At 42.3% G+C, this 22,829-nt stretch overlaps 1 protein-coding gene across 4 annotated transcripts in view; it reads right to left on the reverse strand.

Annotated features, from left to right (window-relative positions):
• Positions 1-22,829, reverse strand: part of APP (amyloid beta precursor protein) — a 232,371-nt gene that overhangs the window by 113,646 nt on the left and 95,896 nt on the right. For all 4 annotated transcript variants that reach the window (XM_083841460.1, XM_083841459.1, XM_083841458.1 and 1 more), the window contains exons 4-5: positions 9,851-9,963; positions 8,540-8,733 (exon numbers count right to left, since the gene is read on the reverse strand). In XM_083841460.1, coding sequence (XP_083697586.1) covers positions 8,540-8,733; positions 9,851-9,963 — 307 coding nt within the window. The remainder of the gene's footprint in view (positions 1-8,539; positions 8,734-9,850; positions 9,964-22,829) is intronic.

The raw sequence follows: 22,829 nt of genomic DNA on the forward strand, positions 1-22,829 counted from the left end.
GGTGGAATTCCTAAATTTCCACAAAGCACCCTAATACTGCTTTCTTCTTTCTAGTACAGACCACAAAGCCAACCTACATCACTGAAATGTAAAACAGAGCAGGAACCGCTGGCTAACTTCATGGAGGGATGTGCAGCTATGAATTCACTGGCACGCAGTCATGGTGGTGTGATAATACATGTTGAAAAACCCAGCTGCTAATTTCTCACTTTAAACTTTTTTCATAAAGTATAAAGGGCACAGTGCTTGAAATGGGATGGGATATATCATTGTTTCACTAGAACATCTCAAAATATCTAGCAGAGGTATCAGAAGGATTTCTTGAACTGATTACTACATGAACATATTTGGGGAACCTCTCTCTCCAACATTTCAGTCATTACAAATGACAATATTTTTGCTTATAAAGCTTTTGCTTATTACTTAAGCAAAATGCTGTTGCTGATTGCTCTGGTTTTTGAGGTCATAAAAGTGTAACCCTTCTTTGGAAATCTACTATGTATTAAACAGGCAAGTCTGATGCCATTAAGCTCCTGAAAAAGGCTCAACATTCCCATAAGTCATATAGGTGGTTTGCAGAGCTAGCAAACTGCTTTCTTAAGGGGTCACGAAAGCCTGCCTATATCTTACTCATCGCTTCCTCAATTAAATTAATTCTCTGCACCCATAGCCTCATCCATCACTTCAGTTAAGGCTTTATACTCAAATGGTGATTAGATTTGCCAACTCAGCATCGCTGTAATTACCTCTCAAAGCAATGTGCTGTTTCATCAATTCCATTTGAACATTACTTGTCCTAAGAAGAAATCCAACAATTACCAGTCTTTCTAGAGTCATTAACATTCTTGTGTGTCTATGCTTTCTGAATTTCATTTTAACAACCTTTACATGAAAAAGGGGGAAAAAAAGTTGGTATTAATAAGACATCATGAATTACCCAAATACTAAGAAATTGCCTACATGAGTGTTAGAAACAATTAATGTAAGAACGTGAGACACCAAATACATTAACAGTGTATAGAATATGCTAATAGGACAAAATACTTCAAGAGATATTCATCATAAGCAGTAATATTATGCCAGTAATTTGATGATACCTGAAATTCATAAAGAAAAGCAATTAAGTTGTATCATTAGAATGCTTATTCTTAATACTTACTCCCCCAAATGAATTTAGTTTCTCTAAATTTAGGGATTGACAATCGTAGTGCAAAGTTCACCTATTTCAACCACTGATGTTAATCTACACTGAAGGCAAACTTGGGGCCAAAGGCAATTAAAAATAAGCATGTTTTTAATTCCTTATATTCATGTTAGAGCACTGACTTACAATTAGGAACAATTTCTATTAGGACAGCTGAGGAGGCCACTGCCTCTGGCTGCATCCCTCCCTGCTCCTGTCTCACAGATGACTGAGCTCACCACGAAAAAGATCCTGCACCACTGCAATAGGCACGTCACTGCTGCCATGAGGTTCAGTTTATTTAACTTTGCAGGGGTACAAACTGCCTGCAGCTCAGTCAGCACAGATGGAAAAAAGGAAATCTTTTTTTATCCATCCAAAAGCAAGTCATTTCCTGCTTTTAAGTCAGAACCTGCAGTCCAGACCCTTTGTTAGCTTCAGTCTGGTTTAGTTTTACTAGCACCTGGGGAGTGGAGGTGGTGGTGATTTTTTTATTTTTTTAAATAATCACGTAGGAGATTTCCACTGGAGGATTTCTCACTGACATTTTAGAAATTGACTTTCCAATTTAATGAAAAAGCTTACATCAAAGAGAATTCATTGTTGTTTGTTTTAATGTGATTAATAAGATGGCTTGAAAATAGATGAATACTCAACCGAGACAAAATGAATGTTAATTTTCTTTTTCCTCCAGTGACTGTGTTTCAAATGAAGAATTTAGCTTCGGTACCTTCCTTTTTCTTGATCAATACCATTTTTTTCAGCTTTAGAATAGCAAAAGCTTCAGGATGCCAGCTATCCTATTTCTACATTCTTAAGACAAATCTTCTGGGCTCAGAGCTGGCCCCAGTTAAGCTACTGATTTTTGACTAGATGTTGCAGGACAATGTTAACAGTAAAAATGACGGGAGAGGAGGAGGAAAGAATAGACAAGACCCAAAATGCCATGACACGCTAGCCATGTATATGAGTGAACTGGTAGAAATCAAGAAGGACATCGAGGTGCTCAAGCGAGTACAGAGAAGGGCAATGAAGCTGGTCAGGGGTCTGGAGAACAAGTCCTGTGAGGAGCGGCTGAGGGAGCTGGGGGTGTTCAGTCTGGAAAAGAGGAGGCTCAGGGGTGACCTTATCGCACTCTACAGGCACCTTAAAAGGAGGCTGTAGCAAGGTGGGGGTTGGTCTGTTCTCCCACGTGCCTGGTGACAGGACGAGGGGGAATGGGCTAAAGTTGTGCCAGGGGAGGTTTAGGTTGGATATTAGGAAGAACATCTTTACTAAAAGGGTTGTTAGGCATTGGAATGGGCTGCCCAGGGAAGTGGTTGAGTCACCATCCCTGGAGGTCTTTAAAAGACGTTTAGATGTAGAGCTTAGTGATATGGTTTAGTGGAGGACTTGTTAGTGTTAGGTCAGAGGTTGGACTAGATGATCTTGGAGGTCTCTTCCAACCTAGATGATTCTGTGATTCAGTAAGGATCTCAGGGAATGTCAGTCTCAAAGTACTCGTATTTCTCTGTCAGCGGTTCTCCACAGCCAGCTAGAAGGCCGGGCCTGCCTTCTCCTCAGGCCTGCAGCACTCCCCAATCTCATGAGGATGCTGATGCTCCAGCTCCTGTGCCATTGTTGCTACAGGGGTACCATTGTGCATAGAAGCTGGCATTGCTGTGTAAACATTTAGGGGAAGGACATCTGGCCGCTGGCTGCCAGCACAAAACACTGCCCAAGGCCCATCCACCAAGGCTCTCCAGGGAAGCAGCACAGAAACCTCTCTCTGAAATGGGAGGAAGCAACGTGTGTCAACACCACCACTTGCACCTTCCAGTTTTGTCAAACGAGCTTTTCTCCATGTTGGAGCTGTGTTTGTTTCTTCCAGCTTTAGTTCAAATGCCAAAGAGAGTGAAGTACTGGCAGGATTTGTAGATAAGGAATATTAAAAAAAAGTAACCAAGATCTCCCTCATTAACTAATATGCAAAGAGCAGAAATACGTCCCTGTTAAACAATCCCTCGAAAGGTTCGTCTTTCCTGCTGTATTTCTGAAAGCATTTTCCGGATGGATGGATGGATAGATGGATGGATGGATGGATCTGCGTGTATGTGAAGAGATGAGCAGGAGAAACAAGGGTGAGGAGGACAAAGGGAGATGTAAAGGGGAGAAAAGGGACAAGAGGATTTCATGTTTTGGATAGTCCTTGTAGACGAACAGCCCAAGTACAGAGAACAGTAAAGAGCAGCCAGACCATCTGCAGCTCCATATCACAACTAAAACATCGGCTGCTACATGGCTCTGGCTTGTATGAAATCTCCCACTGCTCCGTGATGCTACGAGACCCAGACAAAGGGAGTTAAGCAGGAGCTAGTCAGAGTTACACTTACAAAAGGGAAGACAATTTTCCCATTATAGCAACGGCAAAAGCCCATAAAATTGACTTTAAAAATTACTATACTGACTCTTGTATACTCATCACCTTTTACCTATTAAATTTGCTTGCTATGTGTCACTGTTTAGACTCGGGAATTTTTCATAAATATTTCCGCAGGCAGACATCCAAATTGCTTGTCTGGCCTGCCTAATTTATGTCAAGTCAGCAGTGTAACATACCACGAGGACTTAGTGTGTTACTGCATCAGGTCAGGGCACTTTATGACTGTGGCCAATTTAAATGCACCTTGTGACAGTCTGATTTGATGACAACACTCCAGAGAATTTCGATTGTAGCTCATTTGATGTTCAGGTTAACTTGCAGGCATTTAAGAAGGGAAGACAGTAGGTAAAACATGTATTGACATCTTTGTACAACTTGTGTCATAAACACATAAAAAGAGCAAGAAAGTGAAAGAAACGAAATGTACAGTTCCTCCGTGTCAAATGAGAATCCTTGTAAAATTATTCAGCAAAGCGATTTTGTCGGCCCCTGTGACTCCTCTTCCCCAAATGCTCTAACAAAACTGACAATTAAAAGCATAGGGTCTCACCTGGAAACAATTCAGTGTAACAGCCACACATACTATTCTGCTTTCACCATTAGGAAAAAAAAAGGCTGGTTTTAAAAGCCTTTCAGGATTTCTTGGATTATGGTTGAAGGAGGCAATTAAGAAAAGTCAGTTTTTCCAGATGCCTACCACTGACAGGGAGAAAAAAAGGTTCTTTAAGAAATTAAAAAAAATTATATAGTGTTTTAACAACTACTTTTGCACCATCCAGGAGATGACCACTCACCCTTAAGGTCAGTCTGTTACAGTCTTGCAAAACCAGAGTATGACGTGACCACCATGTTATATAGCACAAATTTTTATTTGGGTCACAAATAAAAAAAAAATATTCACAGATGTCTGATTTTCAGCATGAAGTGGACTACAACCCCTTTGGATTATTTATTTTAGTTTTAAAAATCTACTCTATTAACTATCCTAAGGGCAGGTATGAACAAACCATAAAACTCTGCCTGGCAGAAGTTTATGAGATATTGTAAACCTAGCCCTTATAATACACACTAATCCCTACAACACGACATTTAGAACACTACCCAAACCATTAAATCAGGCTGAACATACATTAAATACACTGAACAGATGAAGTTAATTTGGCCCAACCTGCCAAGGAAAAAACAATGAGAAAATTAAATCCTGTATTTTGGACCTTGAAAATAAATTCAGATAGTCTAGAAAAACAAGGCCTAACTGAAGTTAAGGAACTATCTTGTGCTTCTGAGCCATGGGACTAATATCCTAAGGAAAAGCTTTCTACACACCCCTCAACAGTGAGCCACGCTGTGTCTCAGTTTCCCTGATTTAACAGAGAGATAAATGACACCGACCTCTTTTCCAGGTGGGAAGGAAAGCCTGGGAGGTCTCATATGTAGTGATGAGAAGGGGCATGTCTGAGACAGATGCAGACAGAAAACCTGGAAGTTTTTAGCTCGACACCCACTCCTGAAGATGTTCGGCCTTACATCAAGGATGCCAAAGCTCCTAACAAGTGTCCAGGTATGGGCAGGAGGCCATGACGCTGCACTGTGTCTCAAGGGCAGCCAGAGCTTTTAGGTCATTTGACTGAATTGTAGCTATAAATGGAGATCTCTGCAGCTTTACTGAAAGTCAGCACCTGCATCTGGCTGTCCCTCAGGCAGTCTTCAAGGTAAGTTTTAATTAAAGGTGTGGATAACAGCAAGGAACGCCACCACTGAAAATGCTTGCGACCTCTTAGTCAGAGTTGCACGCTATTTCAGGACAAGCACGATGTGACATCATTTCAAAAGCACGGGTGGATCCTGCCTTTTGGCCTCACAAACTGGAAGGGGGTACGCCACATCCTTCAGAGCAGCACACCCTCCCTCCTTTCCCAAGCACTTCCAACAAGCAACGTCACGAGGCAAGCCATGTCCTTTCCCACTGAGGTGCAGCGTGGTCAGAGGTGGGGTGGGAGGAACCTGTGACAACGCGGCAGCACAAAATGCCTCCACAAACTCTGATGGCACGGGTCACAAACTGAGGAGCGAGAACCGTGCAGTCCTGCAGCCAGGGTGACAGCAACAGGATGGTTTCTGCCCCAGTGGGAGGCATGGGCCATGCTGTGGCTGCACCACCTGCTGACTCTCAACACTGAAGACACCAAAACACTCATGGCAAAAGCATCCACAAAGCCCTTGTATGACAGAACCCAACCACACAGGCAGATCTTAAGGGAACAACAACAGAAAGGTAAACTGGAAGAAAGAGCTACTACTGAAGTACTCATGTAGTACTGGCAACTGAGTTCTAGCCTGAAATCCTGACTTTTGGGTAGAAATGGAAAAATAAATCAGCCCAGTAAGAGCTGCTTCAGAAATGCTGTGGCACGCCAGCCACAAACCCAGGGCAAAGTGGAAGGCTTTGGGATGAAACAAACATTGTCAATGTAAGATCATCCATTTAAAATTAAAAATATAAACTTCAGTAAACACTTCAAACGGAGTTGCTTTAATAGCATAAAATACTGGGAATTTAGCACTGGAAAACTGGAAAATAGCCCCCTGCTTTTCACTTCCTTCCTCCCTCACAATCATCTTAGGCCAAAGGCATATATATATAGACACACACACACACAAACATATGTTTATATATGTATGGCTATATATATAAGTATACAAAAATACACACAGAAAATTTGAACTACCACCTACTGCTGCATGAGATTTATTTTTTTTTTAATGACTAAATTTCAAGAGGATTTCTGGCTCCAATACACACAGATTGAATGCAGCTAGGAAGCTGAAGAGGCAGCAAGAAATATGAGTGAGTCAGTGTAAGAGAACTACAAATTGCTTGGCTCTTCATCTGCAGTTGAAGTGCCCCGTAAAAGGATCCTGTCATTTTCTTTTTGCATGCATGTCTATGGGAGGGGAAGAAAAAAGAAAAAAAAGGGGGAAAAAAGCAGTAGTTACTTGGAATTTCAGAAATTGATTCAAATGCAATTCCAGTTCCTATTCATGGAGCATACCAAATTCTGAAGTTATTCTTGAACTACTTTCTTCACAGATTAAACTGCTTCAAGAGGAACAAAACAGACTAGAATAGTAAAGTAAATATTCAGTGACAAACATGAAAAAAACAGAAATAAACGCTCTTTTAACCAAAATTTTTATATACACCCTTGTGTGCTCTTCTATTTAAAATATTTTAAGGAATCTTTGAGCAGATACAAGAAAAATTACATATATATATAACTGTATATGTTATATAGATAAGTAAACCAGGTAATAGATAAGAGATCTCATATAAGATAGATCTATTTTATATATTTCTGTATCTGTCGTATATTATATATATGAGGGAAAAAGCAAGTGGGTATGAAGTCTGCACTCACTTCTTACTCTAAGAGAACATTTTCCAATCAAAGATTAAACAAAACACAGGGAGCTGACAGGGCAACAGTACAAAGGTTGGTTTACAAATCCCAACAAATGTTATAAATTGCAACATTTTGACAACTGTTGGAAATCAGTCAGAAAAAACCCTGAACATGTCAAGACAGAAGACACAATGTTGCCTTATGTAGGTTTCTTAATCCAACAGCCCAGACGATTTACTCAGTGAGACAAAACTAGAAACAATAATTTTAATAAATTTAACTCATTCTGTTTTTCATGAAGAACCCTTCCCTGCCATACAAACTAATGCCTTCTCAGGGAAGATTTAGATGCCCACATGAAGTGGTTCCTAACTTTTCGTTGTCTTCATGTCTTCTCTTTATACCTAATTACGGAAATTCAATTTCTGTCCTTCATCTCTACACTGTTCCTAAACTTGTTTTCATCTGGGTTATTAAAAAAGTCCAAACTCACACAATGCAGACCTATTAACTTTCTGCATTATTCACTTCATTTGGTCCCAGTTTATTTCCATGCTTCTCCTTGAAAATGCTTGTAATCTGTCTCAAATTTTCGATTTTGTATCACTATTTGCAAAAGACACAGTATCATCACCTAAGAAGTGGTTCCTTTTCTTTTTAGCACAGTATGAAGTGATCGAAGTCTACGGAGCACAAATAAAATTTGAACGTAGACCTTGATTTTATGAAGAAAACCATCTTGAAGTAGTCGTTTGAATTCAGTTGCAAGGACATAAAATTGCTCATTGCTCTCACAGCTGCTGCCTAAGGCACTCAATTGAGTGATATGAAAAGGTCTTGACAGGACTGGACCGCTCAATCACAACAGTCACAACCCACATTTGGCTCAAAATTAGCCTGTGTGCGCAGGAGATGCTAAGGGGTAAAGATGAGCATGCTATAGCCAAGTCCTTTTCCTGCCTACGGCTGTCTTGCAAAGGAAACCTCTCCACTCCATCTAGCTGTAGCATACTAATTAGTCTTATTGTCAAAGGCTAGACATTAAAACAGATTTTCTTTTGTGTCACACTTAGCAATAGCAGAAAAATATTCTTATGGTAGTAAAGACACATAGGTAACACCTAGAATAAATGAAAGCATTTCAAACTCTCCAACATTTGTCAAATGAGTATCTGCTGCAGTGCCCCCAGACTCCACATGAAGCACCTTAGAGAACAGTATTTGTCATTTAGAAGTCAAGAAATTATGTAATTAAGCACTTTTGTTATAAATGCAGCAATACTTCTCACTGAAAAAAAAAAAGATGAAGACGTAGAAAGTGCAAAAACTGTATTAGCAATAAGGTTTTATGTAAGGGGAGGGGGGAAGAAGGGAAGGAGGGAGGGAGGGAACACATGGCTTTTAACCATTCTAGCTGGAATTTCACTTACAAGCAGGACTCTCCCTTCAACACTGAGATCTTTCAGACAGATTTTTGGCATCTCTAGTAAGATGATAATAACAAGTTGAAGGGGAAAAAGCCACTCTTACCTTCCATCTGCATAGTCTGCATCTGCGCCTCCCCACCAGACATCTGAATCGTCATCTTCAGCATCAGCTGAGTCAAGATTGTCACTTTCCTCTGCTAATGGGCAGCAAACGAACTCCACGCCACGAAACTTGTCAATTCCACAGGGCAGCAGCATGCCATAGTCATGCAGATTCATACTCTTCTCACTACAGGACTACAGAAATTAAAATTAAAAAAAAACAAAACAAAACAAAACAAAAAACAAAAAAAAAAAACATCTTAGTGATGGAGGAAGCTGGAAAAAATGTGACAGACCTCAAGAAAATGTAAGGGACCACGTACAGCCTTAGGAGGTTGAACTTGGTGAACTGCATGATTTCTGAATTTTGAAACATGACTTAGTGTGGTCACCTGTGCATTCACTACCTGCACTCTATGTAGCTCCCTGTCTGTCTGCATGACCATGGGAAGAAAGCAGCTCTTCCTTCCCCTGCCATTTAGTCTTTGCCTTTATGAAAAGACTCGTCTCCTCCCACATGCTTGGTGACTCCATATGCTCTTACTCAAAATCTTCACAGGATCTGCCTCAAAACCAGAAGACCCTAAGGCAGAACAATTATTTGTCTTCCTGAGGTGTTAATGCTATTAAACAGCTCATTGTGAGACAGATCAACACTTAAAATTAGAATTTGCATACATGAAGGCTGGTGCCTTAAACACTATTTTTAAGAGGGCAACAGGACTGCATCCAGGCAGATTATGAATATCTCCAGAGAAGGAGACTCCACATCCTCTCTGGGAAACCTGTTTCAGTACTCTGTCACCCTCTCAGTAAAGAAGATTTTCCTCGTATTCTGCTGGAACTTCCTGTGTTTCAGTTTGTGCCCGTTGCCTCTCTGGGCACCACCGACAAGAGTCTGGCCCCATTGTCTTGATGCCCTCCCTCAAGACATTTTATATACATTGATAAGATCCCCTCTCAGCCTTCAAATCTTCTCAGGGCTAAACAGGCCCAGCTCTTTCACCCTTTCCTCAAAACAAGAGCTGTTCCAGTCCCCTAAATGTCTTTGTAGCTCTCTGCTGGACTTGCTCCAGTAGTTCTAGGTCCCTCTTGTACTGGGGAGCCCAGAACTGGACACGACACTCCAGGTGTGGCCTCACCAGGGCACAGTAGAGGGGAGGATCACCTCCCTCGACCTGCTGGCAACCCTCTTCTGAATGCACCCCAGAATACTGTTGGCCTTCTTGACCACAAGGGCACACTGCTGGCTCATGGAATAGTGGATACAGTTCTAAAAGGCGGCAGGAAATTTTAAGACAGATTAACGTACCTCTTTAGCAACAGTATGCCAGTGCAGGTGAGTTTCACACACATCCATCCTTTCCTGGTGAAGGAACTTGCACTTATCTGGTACCAGAAGGGCATCACTCACAAACTCGCCCACTGAAAGAAAAAGAAGAAAGAAAAAAAAGGTCATTATTTTGCTTCCAGAGCAGTGCAGTTTCTGAATGGTGCTTTCCATTTCCACAATGCTCAAGCTTTTGATTTGAAAGTAGCTCCTGTCTTTGATGCCAGAGATGTATTAGATTATGAAAGCATTAGTCTAGCATAATACAGCAACTTCTACGTGTCCTGTGTGAAATGTGCTAGACCCACTGAAGACGCATGTGGTGCAGCGTGAAGGCAGGAGATGGTGGGATCCAGCTTCTGGGAGGGGAGTGCAGGGAGCTAGGAGGGATGACTACGTTCCACTTTCACCTCTGTGGAGTGGTAGGGAAGGGGTCTGAAGTGCTTTGAAATACTAACAGCTTTTCCAGTCCAAATAAATCTGACATTAACACATTGTTTCAAGTGATTCTAGAGCATTTCTACTGAACTACAGCACTAACTGTCCACTCTGTTATTTTTGTTGATGCAGCTTCTCTCTTTATTGCAACCTCATTTCATCAGCCAGATGAATTCAGGTTAGCCAAGAAGGCCAGTGGAGCTCAGAAGCCAGGGAACATGATGGCTCATGGATTGGCTTGCCTATCCGATCAGACTGAAGTGGGAAAAGAGGCCCTTTATCATGGACAGAACCGACCAAAGAAATTGTGGTACCTTTAGCAGCAGGACACGCTGCTGAAGTACATAATGCTCACAGCTTCGGTACTTATGGTTAAAAAGAACCCCAGCTAATAAACAACACGATTTATTAGACTAACATAACTAATCCTATATAAGTCTGGCATTGCAATTAAATAACCCAACCCCCCTGAAAAATATTTTGAAAGGAAAAATTAGGGAATGCTTTCAAGAAGTTGATATACTGAGCAGCCCCCGCATTGTGAAAAGCGCATGACTCAGCTGGCAAAAATTATCAGCTCCCCGAAGCACGATTGTCTGCAAGCTCCAAAAAACTACAGTACGTTTTAAATGCCCAAACCAAGATGGCCCAGTGGCTGCCCAGCTACAATAATGAGTTAATGAATTGGAAGGAGATTGAGTGCAAGTTTTCTGTTCGGTAGAGGGTCATCTCGGGGAGCTGATGAAACAGCCCTTGAGGCTTACAATTACAAAGTCTGTTTTAAAAATAATCAACGCCCTGTGCACTGGGGGAAAGCACAGTTCAGCAAATATATGTATATAGCTTTGCTAATCACCCACATGTATATTTCACACAGAGTTCCCTGTTCTACTTCAGTGCTTTTGATCTCAGGTCTTTAAAAGCCAGTTGGTTAATTTACCAGGAAAAAAGAACTTTATTACCTTTACCGTTGTGGAACGTACTCAATGGCTTGCCAATTATTAACAGAAATGCTTTCTAGAGGAGTCTAGAATCAACTTGTAAAAATAATGCGTTAAAACACTTTCTGATAATCCGAAATACAAAATCTGCAGCTTCAGTTAAAAAAATCTCTGCTGAAGGGGTATCCAACCTAAATCCTGCACTGGCATTTGAATAAATTTACACGTTGTTTTTAGCTGCAGTCATCGCTGTGGGGGACTATCCTGCCACACCCCCAAAATGACTCAATTCACAGGGAAGGGCTAGTGCTTCCATTTAGCCAAGTGCCTGAGCATTAAGCAAGCACATGGGTATTTTGCTCACAGAGTACGTCTGCTTTGCTCTCGTAGGATATAACCCTTCATGGAGAACTGCACTTACACAGTGCCGGCTGTTCACGCATGCGAAACATTCAGAGCAGTCTTAACGTTTCTACAAAATGATAAAAATCCTGTAAAATTGGCAAATATCATGAAGTTCATTTTACTACAGCAAAATGGATGAGACTTTAGAAGCTATGCTTCTCATAATCCCTTCACTTTAACATCCTATAGCATTGTCAGAACATTGTCAGTGCAAAGCTAGAAGCCAATTAATAGTATATAGCTCATTGCTCAAAAAGAAAATAATCATAGAATCACAGAATGGTTTGGGTTGGAAGGGACCTTAAAGACCATCCAATTCCAAACCCCTGCCATGGGCAGGGACACCTCCCACCAGACCAGGTTGCTCAAAGCCCCATCCAGCCTGGCCTTGAACACCTCCAGGGTTTCGGCATCCACGGCTTCTCTGGGAAGAAGCCTACATCATGGGCAGAATTAGCAGAAGCCTACGTTATCGGCAGAATTAGCCTACACCATTTCAGCAAAAGTAACAAACACTGATGTATCACTGAGTTGCACACCTCAAAAATAGGGTGGAAAGCTGTACATCAGAAGTTCTGTGCGGTGTCACTAACAAACACTGTCTGACAACATGTAATTTTAAGAAGTGTGATTTATTTAACATATATTAATAAACTAAAGAAATATTAGACATTTTGACATAACTCAAACTACATCTGCTTTCTAAAATTAGATCCCTTGAAAACAAGGTAACCACATCCTCATGGTAACCCAAATTCTCACTTCAAGTGAGGCTCCCTTTTGCAACCAATTGCTGGGTATCACAGAGATAAACGATTCATTGGAACAAGCCCCTCTGGTTTTCAGAAGCAGCTGGGGAGAAGGGCAGTTGTTTAAACGTAAGACTCCATTATACAGAATTGCAATAAATTATTTAGACTTAGTTTGAGTAGCTTGGGAATTAACAATCACTTGCAACTTCACATGTGATTCCTATTGCCCTCAGTTAATTATTTTTTTATTGCAAATAAAATTAATTTCTGCCCATTATTTTTACACACAAAGATTACGCCTGGCAACTTTTTTCATCCCTTTTCTTACAATCATTTTCAGTAATAAACCGAAGTATAAATGCAAGGCTTTGCATTTTTGTTCTAGGTGGGTGGGGGTTTTTTGTTTGCTTGTTTTAATAAATCCCTGCTCAAGTGACAGTTTGATGAACTGAATTAAGTTCAGTTGGCAACTGAAACAATTATTTGCCTGGGCTAGTCTAAGAGAAACACAGGTGCACTGGAAATAGCACTTTAAATGCATTTGGCTTGTGGACAAGCTTCTTTTCTACCTGTATTACTCCAGTACATATTTAACTTTCAGTGCTGCTGAATCATAAGCCTTTGGGGCCTGTTTGCTTTTTTGAACAAGTCACCCACAGACTACTCAGGGGAAATAAACACATGAAGAGCAAGCAATCCTGTGCCTCTTAAGAGAGAGGGCCAATGTCAATGAGTTCTAAAAATACGGGAAAAAATGTAATACCTCTGTGCCCTGCTGCTGCTTCAAAACCAAGTGAAATCGCCATTCATAACTACATCAAGCACAAAAGCACACAAAAAAATCCTAAGACAAATGCTTGCCTCTTCCTCTCACAAGAGAACACCAGTAGGAAGGGGTAACAGCAGCACAAGCCACGACCAAGCTGTTTCGGGACCTTCACATTTTGTTGACTGATGGAGCATCCCAGCCCCACACTGGTTTTCATTTCCATCGTCACGTTCTGGGATCATAACAGATAACTGCAAAATCAGGTTTCCTGCCGACATGGCCCTGCACCGACAGCAGGCTGTCCTCGGTACCCTGCAGCCTGCGAGGCTGCCGTGGGGCGAGCATTTCCCCAGGCAGCAGCAATGCCACGAGCCCTCCCGGCCCCGCTGTCCTCTCGGGTGTCCCCTCATCCCCACCCGCCCCTCATCCCACAGGCAGCTGCCGGGAGGGCAAGCCATGGCTGGGCCAGGGGCAGAAGGGCTGGCAAGATTTATGTTTGAATCCCTACCACGAAGGAGTGGTATTACCACCACTGCTGGCACACTACTAAGGTTGGGCTTGCATTTACCTGTGTTTATTTTTTTACTTATTTATTTTCCCCATTTGTCTTTTTCAAGGTCTCCTGTATTTTGATTCCAGCCCTACACCTGCGGCCTGCTGAGGTAGCTGTAATAATAAAACATGATGGCACAATTTGTCTTTTGATGAGTTCGTAAATCATGGAGCTCCCTCAACGTAATCCAAGAGGCAAGTTTAAGAAGCACTTGTTCTGCAGTAGGTGTTTGCCCGTTCTCGCAGGGAAGGTCTGAACAGAACCAGGCGGCTTTGCCTTCCGAGTCCCTGACCCTCCTGGAGCAAACAGCCCTCACGGGGAGTTCTGGGACAAGACCAAGTTACCACATTGAAAACAAACGAGTAAAAAAAGCCCACAAAAAACCTTGCACCTACAATTCATTCAGCCAAGGGCTCTTTTGAGACTAAGCTGCTTGCTCCCAACTCAAACCTATGCCTCTTACCAGCTACGTGTAAGTCCCTGTGTTCACTGCCTGCACTTAGGAGCTGAATGTCCCTGCAAGACAGATCACACCAATGTAGTAAGCTTAATTTCATTTCACAACTCTCACTTCATTAATCCCTTTCCCAATGCCCAATTCTCCATTACTTTTGCAGCAGACTTCTTCATGCTGCCACATCCTGGTGTATCCCAGCAGGCTGGCAGCTCACGTTTTTCAAAGACAGCTTTGCCACAGACTACAGATCGCAGTCACAGGTTACAATGCCACATTTTACTACCGAATAATTTCCGTTCAGCCAGGCATGCTGTATTCTCTGAAAACCACTCTTGGAACAACAACAGATTTTGTGCTGCAAGACCTAAAATTATGGTTCAGAAATACAGTTTTCAATGCTGCAAAGACTGAGAACATTAAGATTCAAATTCTAATAAAAGAATTAGAATTATAGTGAAGGCCTCTGATCACAGCCTTTTAAATCTTCTTTACAACGAAAAAGTCTCAGCAAGTCAGCACGCTCTTAAGACCATGATTGCCCTATCTGTTTAAATGGCAGATATGATATAATAAATATATATCTCAAAATATACTCAGAATAACTCAAAATAAAAATACCACATTCTGTGTGAGACATGGCCCTGATCAGCAAATTTTCCATCCACTGCATGAAACAGATGGGATGTAAGGATCCATCCAACACTGCACAAAGGGAGCAACGATAAGATGAGCAAGGTAATGAAACCAAACCTTATGATGAAACCAAACACCTGTTAGCAGATGGTTGGTATCTCAACCGAAAAATAAGTATGTTCAAATTATGTTCAGAGGAGTACTTTCAAACAAAGCTTGTGCTAAATTTTGCATGAGAATGCACTGCAAATGATGATGCTCCAGGACTCATGGCTTCATTTGTAGTGTCACCAATGAGAACAAAGCCTTGCTGAAGTGAATTAACTTATAAGTGTAAGTGCCTGAGCCTACACAGTTGAGAACTTGGGGCGAAACGTGTCCTCTTGCTATGCTTTCACATGGATTATACCAAGCAGTCGCATGCCAGGACACCGGCAGCAAGCAGCAGAGCCACCCCTGCCCATCCCACCCCCAAGGGCTCTTATAGGTGCAGCAGCTCAGCTTTCAGCACACCCTTTGCTGCCTCTTGTGCCCACGCTGGGTATGTTGGGTACATTTATTTAAGCATCCGTGTCACTTCAGGTGCCTCTATTACGGGAAACGACGGAAAGCACCAAATGTGAAGTGCTACTTACAGGATGGTTTACTTCAAAAACGCATCTTGTTTTTCAGCTAAATGATTTAGCAAGTACAATTTTTTAGAAATGTACTGAACAGGTCCCAGTGTTCAAGATTTCAGAGCCAGCACCCACAGATGAAGAGGGAGAGGCTGGTTTGATCTGGGGGGGGTGATGCTGTGCCCCATCCCTGGGGACGATGCCAGCCTTGGTCCATGGTGCAGCTTTCCTCTCACTCTGGCATGAACTGCATACAGCCAGACTGTTAAAGACCTTCAACCTGGCTTAAATGATTTTAACAGCCCATAGTAAACCAGGGCTTCAGAGATTTCTTCAATTTCAAATTTAATTTAAAATGGAAGTGAAAAAGAAGCAGTGTTTAGGAAGTATGTAAAAACCCAGGCGTAAGTATCTGAAAGATAATTTCAACCTATGCTTTTACTACCAATATTAATACCCACACCCAGTGTGGCATCAAATACCACCCTACTCTATTTCCTTCCCCAGTAACTTGTAAACATTTAGAGCAGCATCAACCAGGGCTGAAAACACAGGACAGCCACCACCAAAGGACAGGCTGTGAAGGAGCTGGCACGCAACTGTGCATACACAGCAACAAATACACCCTGCACCAGTAACTCAAGCACACCACCTTTGCTACTGGCAACATTTGTCCACTTACTGGGGTACAAAAGGAAAGGATTTCTGATGAACAAAGCTCTTTTATTAGAGGAGAAACTTACCGGTTGTTGTAGCTGTACTACACCTTAGTGTTTCCATGCTCTCAAAACAATTTGTGAAAAGTACATTATTGTGATTTTCAAGGCACTGCGAAGGCACACAATTTATGACCATGCTGGAGACACAAGATCGAGGCAATGGAAGACCTGCTGTAATGAAGGCACTGACATCTTAATTCTCACACCAGCAACCAAACAAGGGGTCCTAGCCCTGATGTACCACGTGCTCTTCCACGATTTTTGTGAAGTCCAAATACCTTACTTAAAATTCTGGAGTCAGAGGGCTAAAATCTTTTAGGTGCAATCCATTAAAGTGCATTTGTCCAGATGAAATAATGAACTACGTAACAAGAGCTGTACCTCAAAGTAATATGCAGTGTTTATTATGTCTCCATTTTTATATGGTTCTATACATAAAAAGGGTTATTCTCTAATCTTCTTCCTCTGCAACTCTTTGATCATAGGCATAAATGGAATTTCTGCTCACTTAGCTACTTTTTTTTTGCCTGAATGCATTTTTTGATGAAATTGGCTTACTTACTGGACAGAATGCAAGGAGCATACATATTTTATGCATTATGCCAATAATAGATACATTTGTTTACAGGGAAGAAGATTCAAATACAAGTCATGACATGCTCTGGCATCTTTACAGGCAAAGCATATAAACATTCTTTCAAAATCTGCAGCACCCCTATGGTTCATTGAAGCATTAACTCCATTTACTTCTCTATTCTTTCTTCTGCTCTCCCCCGCCTTCGTGCAAAAGTAATTCTGGAAGTCCAGTGAGATGCCTTTTCTGTCCCTCCCTTGCTCGTTAACGCAATGTGGCAGAACTGTGCCAATGCCCATTACCCCAGCATCACGGGTAATATCACATGCTGGGATTTCTCCTCCTAATCCCTGAAGGGCCCACAAAGTCAAAAACAAACTTGTTTGTCAAAATCGGAACTTGTTATCAGCATGACCAGCAGCAAAGGTCACCCCAAAAAGGCTATCTGAAGGGTTCTCCCTTCGGTTTCTGGGGACCAGCCACTCAGGTTAGCAAATTTTCTTGGTCTGCACCACAAATCAAGACACAGCCTCTCCCATACTGAGAAACAGGCCCAAAAGCTGGCTGCAAAGTCAAGCTCAGGAGGCTGAGAAATTTCAGGACTGAGCTGTTCCTCTTTCCAGTTCCTCAGTGTGTTAGCGTAGCAACCACATAACCACCAAGTGATTATATGAAGGTGCTTTATTCAGCGCTGGAAGCCGGGGCAGGTGCCCAAATCTGGCTTCAAGTCCCGTTACTTCCCAGCCGTTATTTATACATACAATATTGCGTCAGGTATACATATTCATTACAGGTTGCAACATCAGCCTCGCTTTTCATTCTAATTAGCTCCCCTCCCCTTTGCACATGCGTGGCGCACTCTGGTGGTCGTCCAGGTGGTCGTCCAGATGAAGTAAGGAGTCTTCCTCTCCGCTAAACTCTTTCGCCTTTCTCACTCGACGCATGCTCCCTCCGCTCCTTGGTTCTGCTTCAACTCATTTCATCATTTCCAGGCCCTTATCCAAGGTCAGGTTGTACCTATTCCCTCCCAGGGTTCCCCTTCAACGATTCCTTTAAATGTTCAGTGTACTCCCTAGGTTTCCAGTATACATAGATTACTTGATAATGTAAGTACATTTAATAATATTTAATTATACCGTATGATCCATCACCTGAGAAACATTAATAGAACATCCATTCGATTCTCCCCAACACTAACATTTCCCCCCTTTGAAAATACTTCACTCATTACCAAGAGCAAGTATTTTCATTACTATTAAAACATAATTATATACATCCTGTTTACCGGTAACATGCATATTCGGGTTCGGTTCAGGAGACTCATAAGGTTTTCCATACATGATTTCATAGGGACTTACTGACATCCCACTTCTTGGCTTTATTCTAATTCTTTGCAAAGCTATCGGTAAGGCCTGTGGCCACTGTATCTTAGCTTCCTGACAAATTTTGCTCAATTGTCCTTTTAAAGTTTGGTTCATCCTCTCTACCTGACCACTAGATTGAGGCCTGCATGGGGTATGTAAGTTCCAGGTAATTCCCAGTAACCTACTAACCTCCTTAACCACACTGGCAATGAAATGTGGTCCCCTGTCTGAAGAAATACCCAACGGTACACCAAATCTAGGGATTATTTCCCGTAGTAACCATTTTACCGTTTCCTTTGCTTGGTTGGTGCGACAGGGAAGGGCCTCCGGCCATCCTGAAAAAGTATCAACCCCTACCAATAGGTATTTATAACCTTTTGCTTTAGGCAGTTCCACAAAGTCTATTTGCCAGTAATCTCCAGGCTCTATTCCAGCTCTAATTCTCCTCATCTCAGCATGTTTCCTTGCTACCGGGTTATTCTTTAAGCAAAGCTCACATTTTGACATTACTGACTTTGCCATTGTTAACATGTGTACCGAGATGACACCTCGTTTCAAATAGGTCACCATTGCTCCTGCACCCCAGTGACATTCAGTATGTTTTATTTGTAAGATTTCTCGCATTACTATAGGAGGCACTATGAGTTGTCCTGTCGTAGTCACATACCATCCGTCAGGATTCTTCTGGGCCTTCATCAAATTTGCAAGTCTCTCGTCTTCTGCTGAATACTTTGGGTCTTTAGGTAATTTAAAACAAGAGAGGCCTACCTTTGATGGAATTAGAGCCATTACTTTCCATACTTCACGCGCAACCTTCCGGGCCGTCAAATCTGCCAGTCTGTTACCTTCTGCAATCTCTGACACCCCTCCTTGATGAGCTTTACAATGCATTATGGCCACCTGTTGGGGTTTCTGTACAGCTGTTATTAATTTCAATATTTCTTCCTGGTATTTTATATTAGTCCCTTGTGAGGATAGCATTCCCCTTTCTTTCCATAATGCCTCATGTACATGAACTACCCCGAATGCATATTTTGAATCTGTCCAAATATTCACGTTCTTACCCTCGCTTAGTTCCAGGACTCGTGTCAGGACGACTATTTCTGCTCGTTGGGCTGAAGTCCCCGGAGGTAGGGAATTTGCCTCAATCACTACCTTTGATGTAGTTACCGCGTATCCTGCATAACGAGTCCCATTTTCCACAAAGCTGCTTCCATCCGTGAAAAGTTCCCAATCCGGTCTCCCCAGAGGCTGATCTTTTAAGTCTGTTCTGCTGGCATAGGTATGTTCGATGATCTCCACGCAATCATGACTGAGGTCTCCTTTCTCCGTAGTTGTTCCTAGAAACACTGCTGGGTTCAATAAGTTAGTAGTTCTTAAGATTACATCATCTTGCTCAGTTAGTATAGCTTGATATTTCATCATTCGGCTGGGCGATAGCCAATGGCCCCCCTTTTGCTCCAATACCGTAGTCACCATATGTGGCACGAACACCTCAATTCGTTTCCCTAATGTGAGCTTCCTGGCTTCCTGTATTAAAAGGACTGTGGCTGCCACGGCCCTTAAACACGAGGGCCATCCAGCGCTTACCGCATCCAATTGTTTAGAAAAATACCCCACAGGTCTTTTCCAGCTCCCAAGTCGCTGGGTCAGTACTCCTAATGCCAATCGTTGTCTCTCATGCACAAACAGCTGGAAGTCCTTTGATAAGTCCGGCAAGCCCAAGGCAGGCGCCTTTATCAGGGCTTCTTTTAATTTCTTAAAGGCCTCTTGTTGTGGCTTCCCAGGTAAATGTACAGGCCTTTTGGGTTTCATAGAGGGGCTTTGCTATGAGTCCATAGTCCCCAGTAGACCCACAGTCTACACCACCCGGCCATACCTAGGAAAGCCCGTAGTTCGTGCAGATTTCGCGGCTCGGGGATTTCACAAATAGCTTGTATTCGGTTAACTCCCAATTTTCTTTGTCCTTGAGAAATTTCACATCCCAAATAAATTACTGTTGTGCACGCGATTTGTGCCTTTTGTTTAGAAACCTTGTACCCATTTAGTCCCAATTGATTCAAAATATCAACAGTTACCTGAATACATTCTGACTCTCCTTCGGTAGCTATTAATATATCGTCCACATATTGTAACAGCAGGTATCGATCCTTTGGTACCTGAATTTGTCCTTGGTTAATCCAGTCTTCTATTTCTTTAGCTAGTTGACTGCCGAAGAGGGTCGGGCTATTCTTGAATCCTTGAGGCAACCTTGTCCAGGTTAGTTGCATCTTTCGTCCGTTCCGTGGATTTTCCCATTCAAAAGCAAAAAGTTTTCTACTATCCTTGTCAATGGGTATGCAGAAGAAGGCATCTTTTAAATCAATTACAGTAAACCACTTATATTTTTCTTTTACAGATGTTAACAATGTATAAGGATTAGCCACCACTGGGTGAATATCTTTTGTTATTTCGTTTATTGCCCTAAGGTCCTGCACTAGCCTGTATTCCCCATTAGGTTTCTTTACTGGGAAAATTGGGGTATTATATTCAGATTTGCATTCCTCCAGAATGTGGTAGCTAAGAAATTTATCTATAATCTTTACTATTCCTAGCCTAGCTTCTAGCTTCAATGGGTACTGTTTAATCCATACCGGTCGGGCCCCTTCCTTAAGTTCAATTTTTACTGGCTGGGCTACTTTTGATTTTCCAGGCACGTCCGTTTCCCAAATTGCAGGCATTACTGCATTTTCTACCTCTTTTGGGATATGAGGAACAGCCTTCTCTTTAATCATTAATATTTGTCCCACTTTTGATTCCGGGATTCTCATAATCAATTCTCCATCTTCAAACATTATAGTTTAGTTAGCAAATCCCGTCCCAAAAGAGGAATAGGGCATTCTGGTACATATAAAAATTCATGCGTAATTTCTTTACCTCCAAACTGTAAATCAAGGGGTTGTAAGAACGGCCGTATTTCCTCCTTCCCGGTGGCACCTACAATAGTAGTTTTCCTTTCCCCTATCTTACCACTTAATCTATTGAGTACTGAATATGTGGCCCCTGTATCAATTAAAAATTTTACTTCCTTATTTCCTATTTGTATTTTTTACCAAGGGCTCTTTAGTTTCTTTCAATCTCTCTAAAAAGGCGGAAGGTGATTCCGCTTTTTCTTGCCTGACATTATACAATTTTGACCAATTTATGGTCCGGGGCATGGCATTCTGTACCCCGATTTGTACCCAATCTTGATATCTCTTCAGCCTCCTTATTCCATCCCCTGTGTTATAATCCCGTTGGGGATCCTCGGTGGGGAAGTTTTGATCTAGATTTCCAAGCACTAATCCATTACGTATATCTTCTCGGGCTCTCTCTCTGGCTGCCCGTAATACCATGTCCTTTTCTGTTGAATCCATCAAAGTATCCAGGATCACCTGGAGATCATCCCAATCGGGATTTTGGGTTTTAATTATCATTTTCATTATCCTAGCTACTTTATCTGGGTTTTCCCTGTAGGTGCCGGCTGCTTGCTTCCATATCATTAAATCCCCAGCTGAAAAAGGCACCTTGACATATACCGGTCCTTCTGTCCCCACTCCTTGCCTGAGGGGAGCGATTATTTTCCCTCCCTGTCCTGGCTCTTCCGGCGGAGCCGACGGCGCAACTTCCAGATCAATATTTCCATTATTATATTATTATATTATATTATTATATTATTATATACATTATTATATTATTATATTATATTATTTCCCATAATACTTATTATTCTCTATTGCCTGATGCTGTATACAGCGTCCCTCCTTAGTACATGCACAACAACGTTCCTCAGTTTAAACTTCAAGCACCATTATTCCACAAGCATGCTGCCATTCAGGCTTTCGGCGCAAATAAAAGAATAATTCCACATACGGCAGTTCATCATATTTTCCTTCCCACTTACAAAATAGCATTATTGTAAAATTGTATTATATTGCAATGTTCCATTCTCAGGCCAAGTTTCTTGGTCCTCTAGTTTATACTGTGGCCACCAAATATTACAATAATCAATCAGCTTTCCTTTCCGCATTTCTTGACCAAAACCTCCCTCTTTCCAGTGTGCTAGCAAACACCCCAGCGGGGATGTCCGCGGGATAGGTACATCTTTTCCCAGAATTTCTTTAATCTTTTTCATTTTGAGCTTATGATACGGACCCAAAAGCTGCCGGAGCAGCAACACACTCTCCCAAAAGCTGCCGGAGCAGCAACACACTCTCCCGAAAGCTGCCGGAGCAGCAACACACTCTCCCGAAAGCTGCCGGAGCAGCAACACACTCTCCCGAAAGCTGCCGGAGCAGCAACACACTCTCCCGAAAGCTGCCGGAGCAGCAACACACTCTCCCGAAAGCTGCCGGAGCAGCAACACACTCTCCCGAAAGCTGCCGGAGCAGCAACACACTCTCCCGAAAGCTGCCGGAGCAGCAACACACTCTCCCGAAAGCTGCCGGAGCAGCAACACACTCTCCCGAAAGCTGCCGGAGCAGCAACACACTCTCCCGAAAGCTGCCGGAGCAGCAACACACTCTCCCGAAAGCTGCCGGAGCAGCAACACACTCTCCCGAAAGCTGCCGGAGCAGCAACACACTCTCTCGAAAGCTGCCGGAGCAGCAACACACTCTCTCGAAAGCTGCCGGAGCAGCAACACACTCTTCCGAAAGCTGCCGGAGCAGCAATACACTCTCCCGAAAGCTACCGGAGCAACAACACACTCTCCCGAAAGC

Source organism: Anser anser (assembly GCF_964211835.1).
Source record: "Anser anser genome assembly, chromosome: 1".
In the NCBI taxonomy this organism is placed as follows: domain Eukaryota; kingdom Metazoa; phylum Chordata; class Aves; order Anseriformes; family Anatidae; genus Anser; species Anser anser.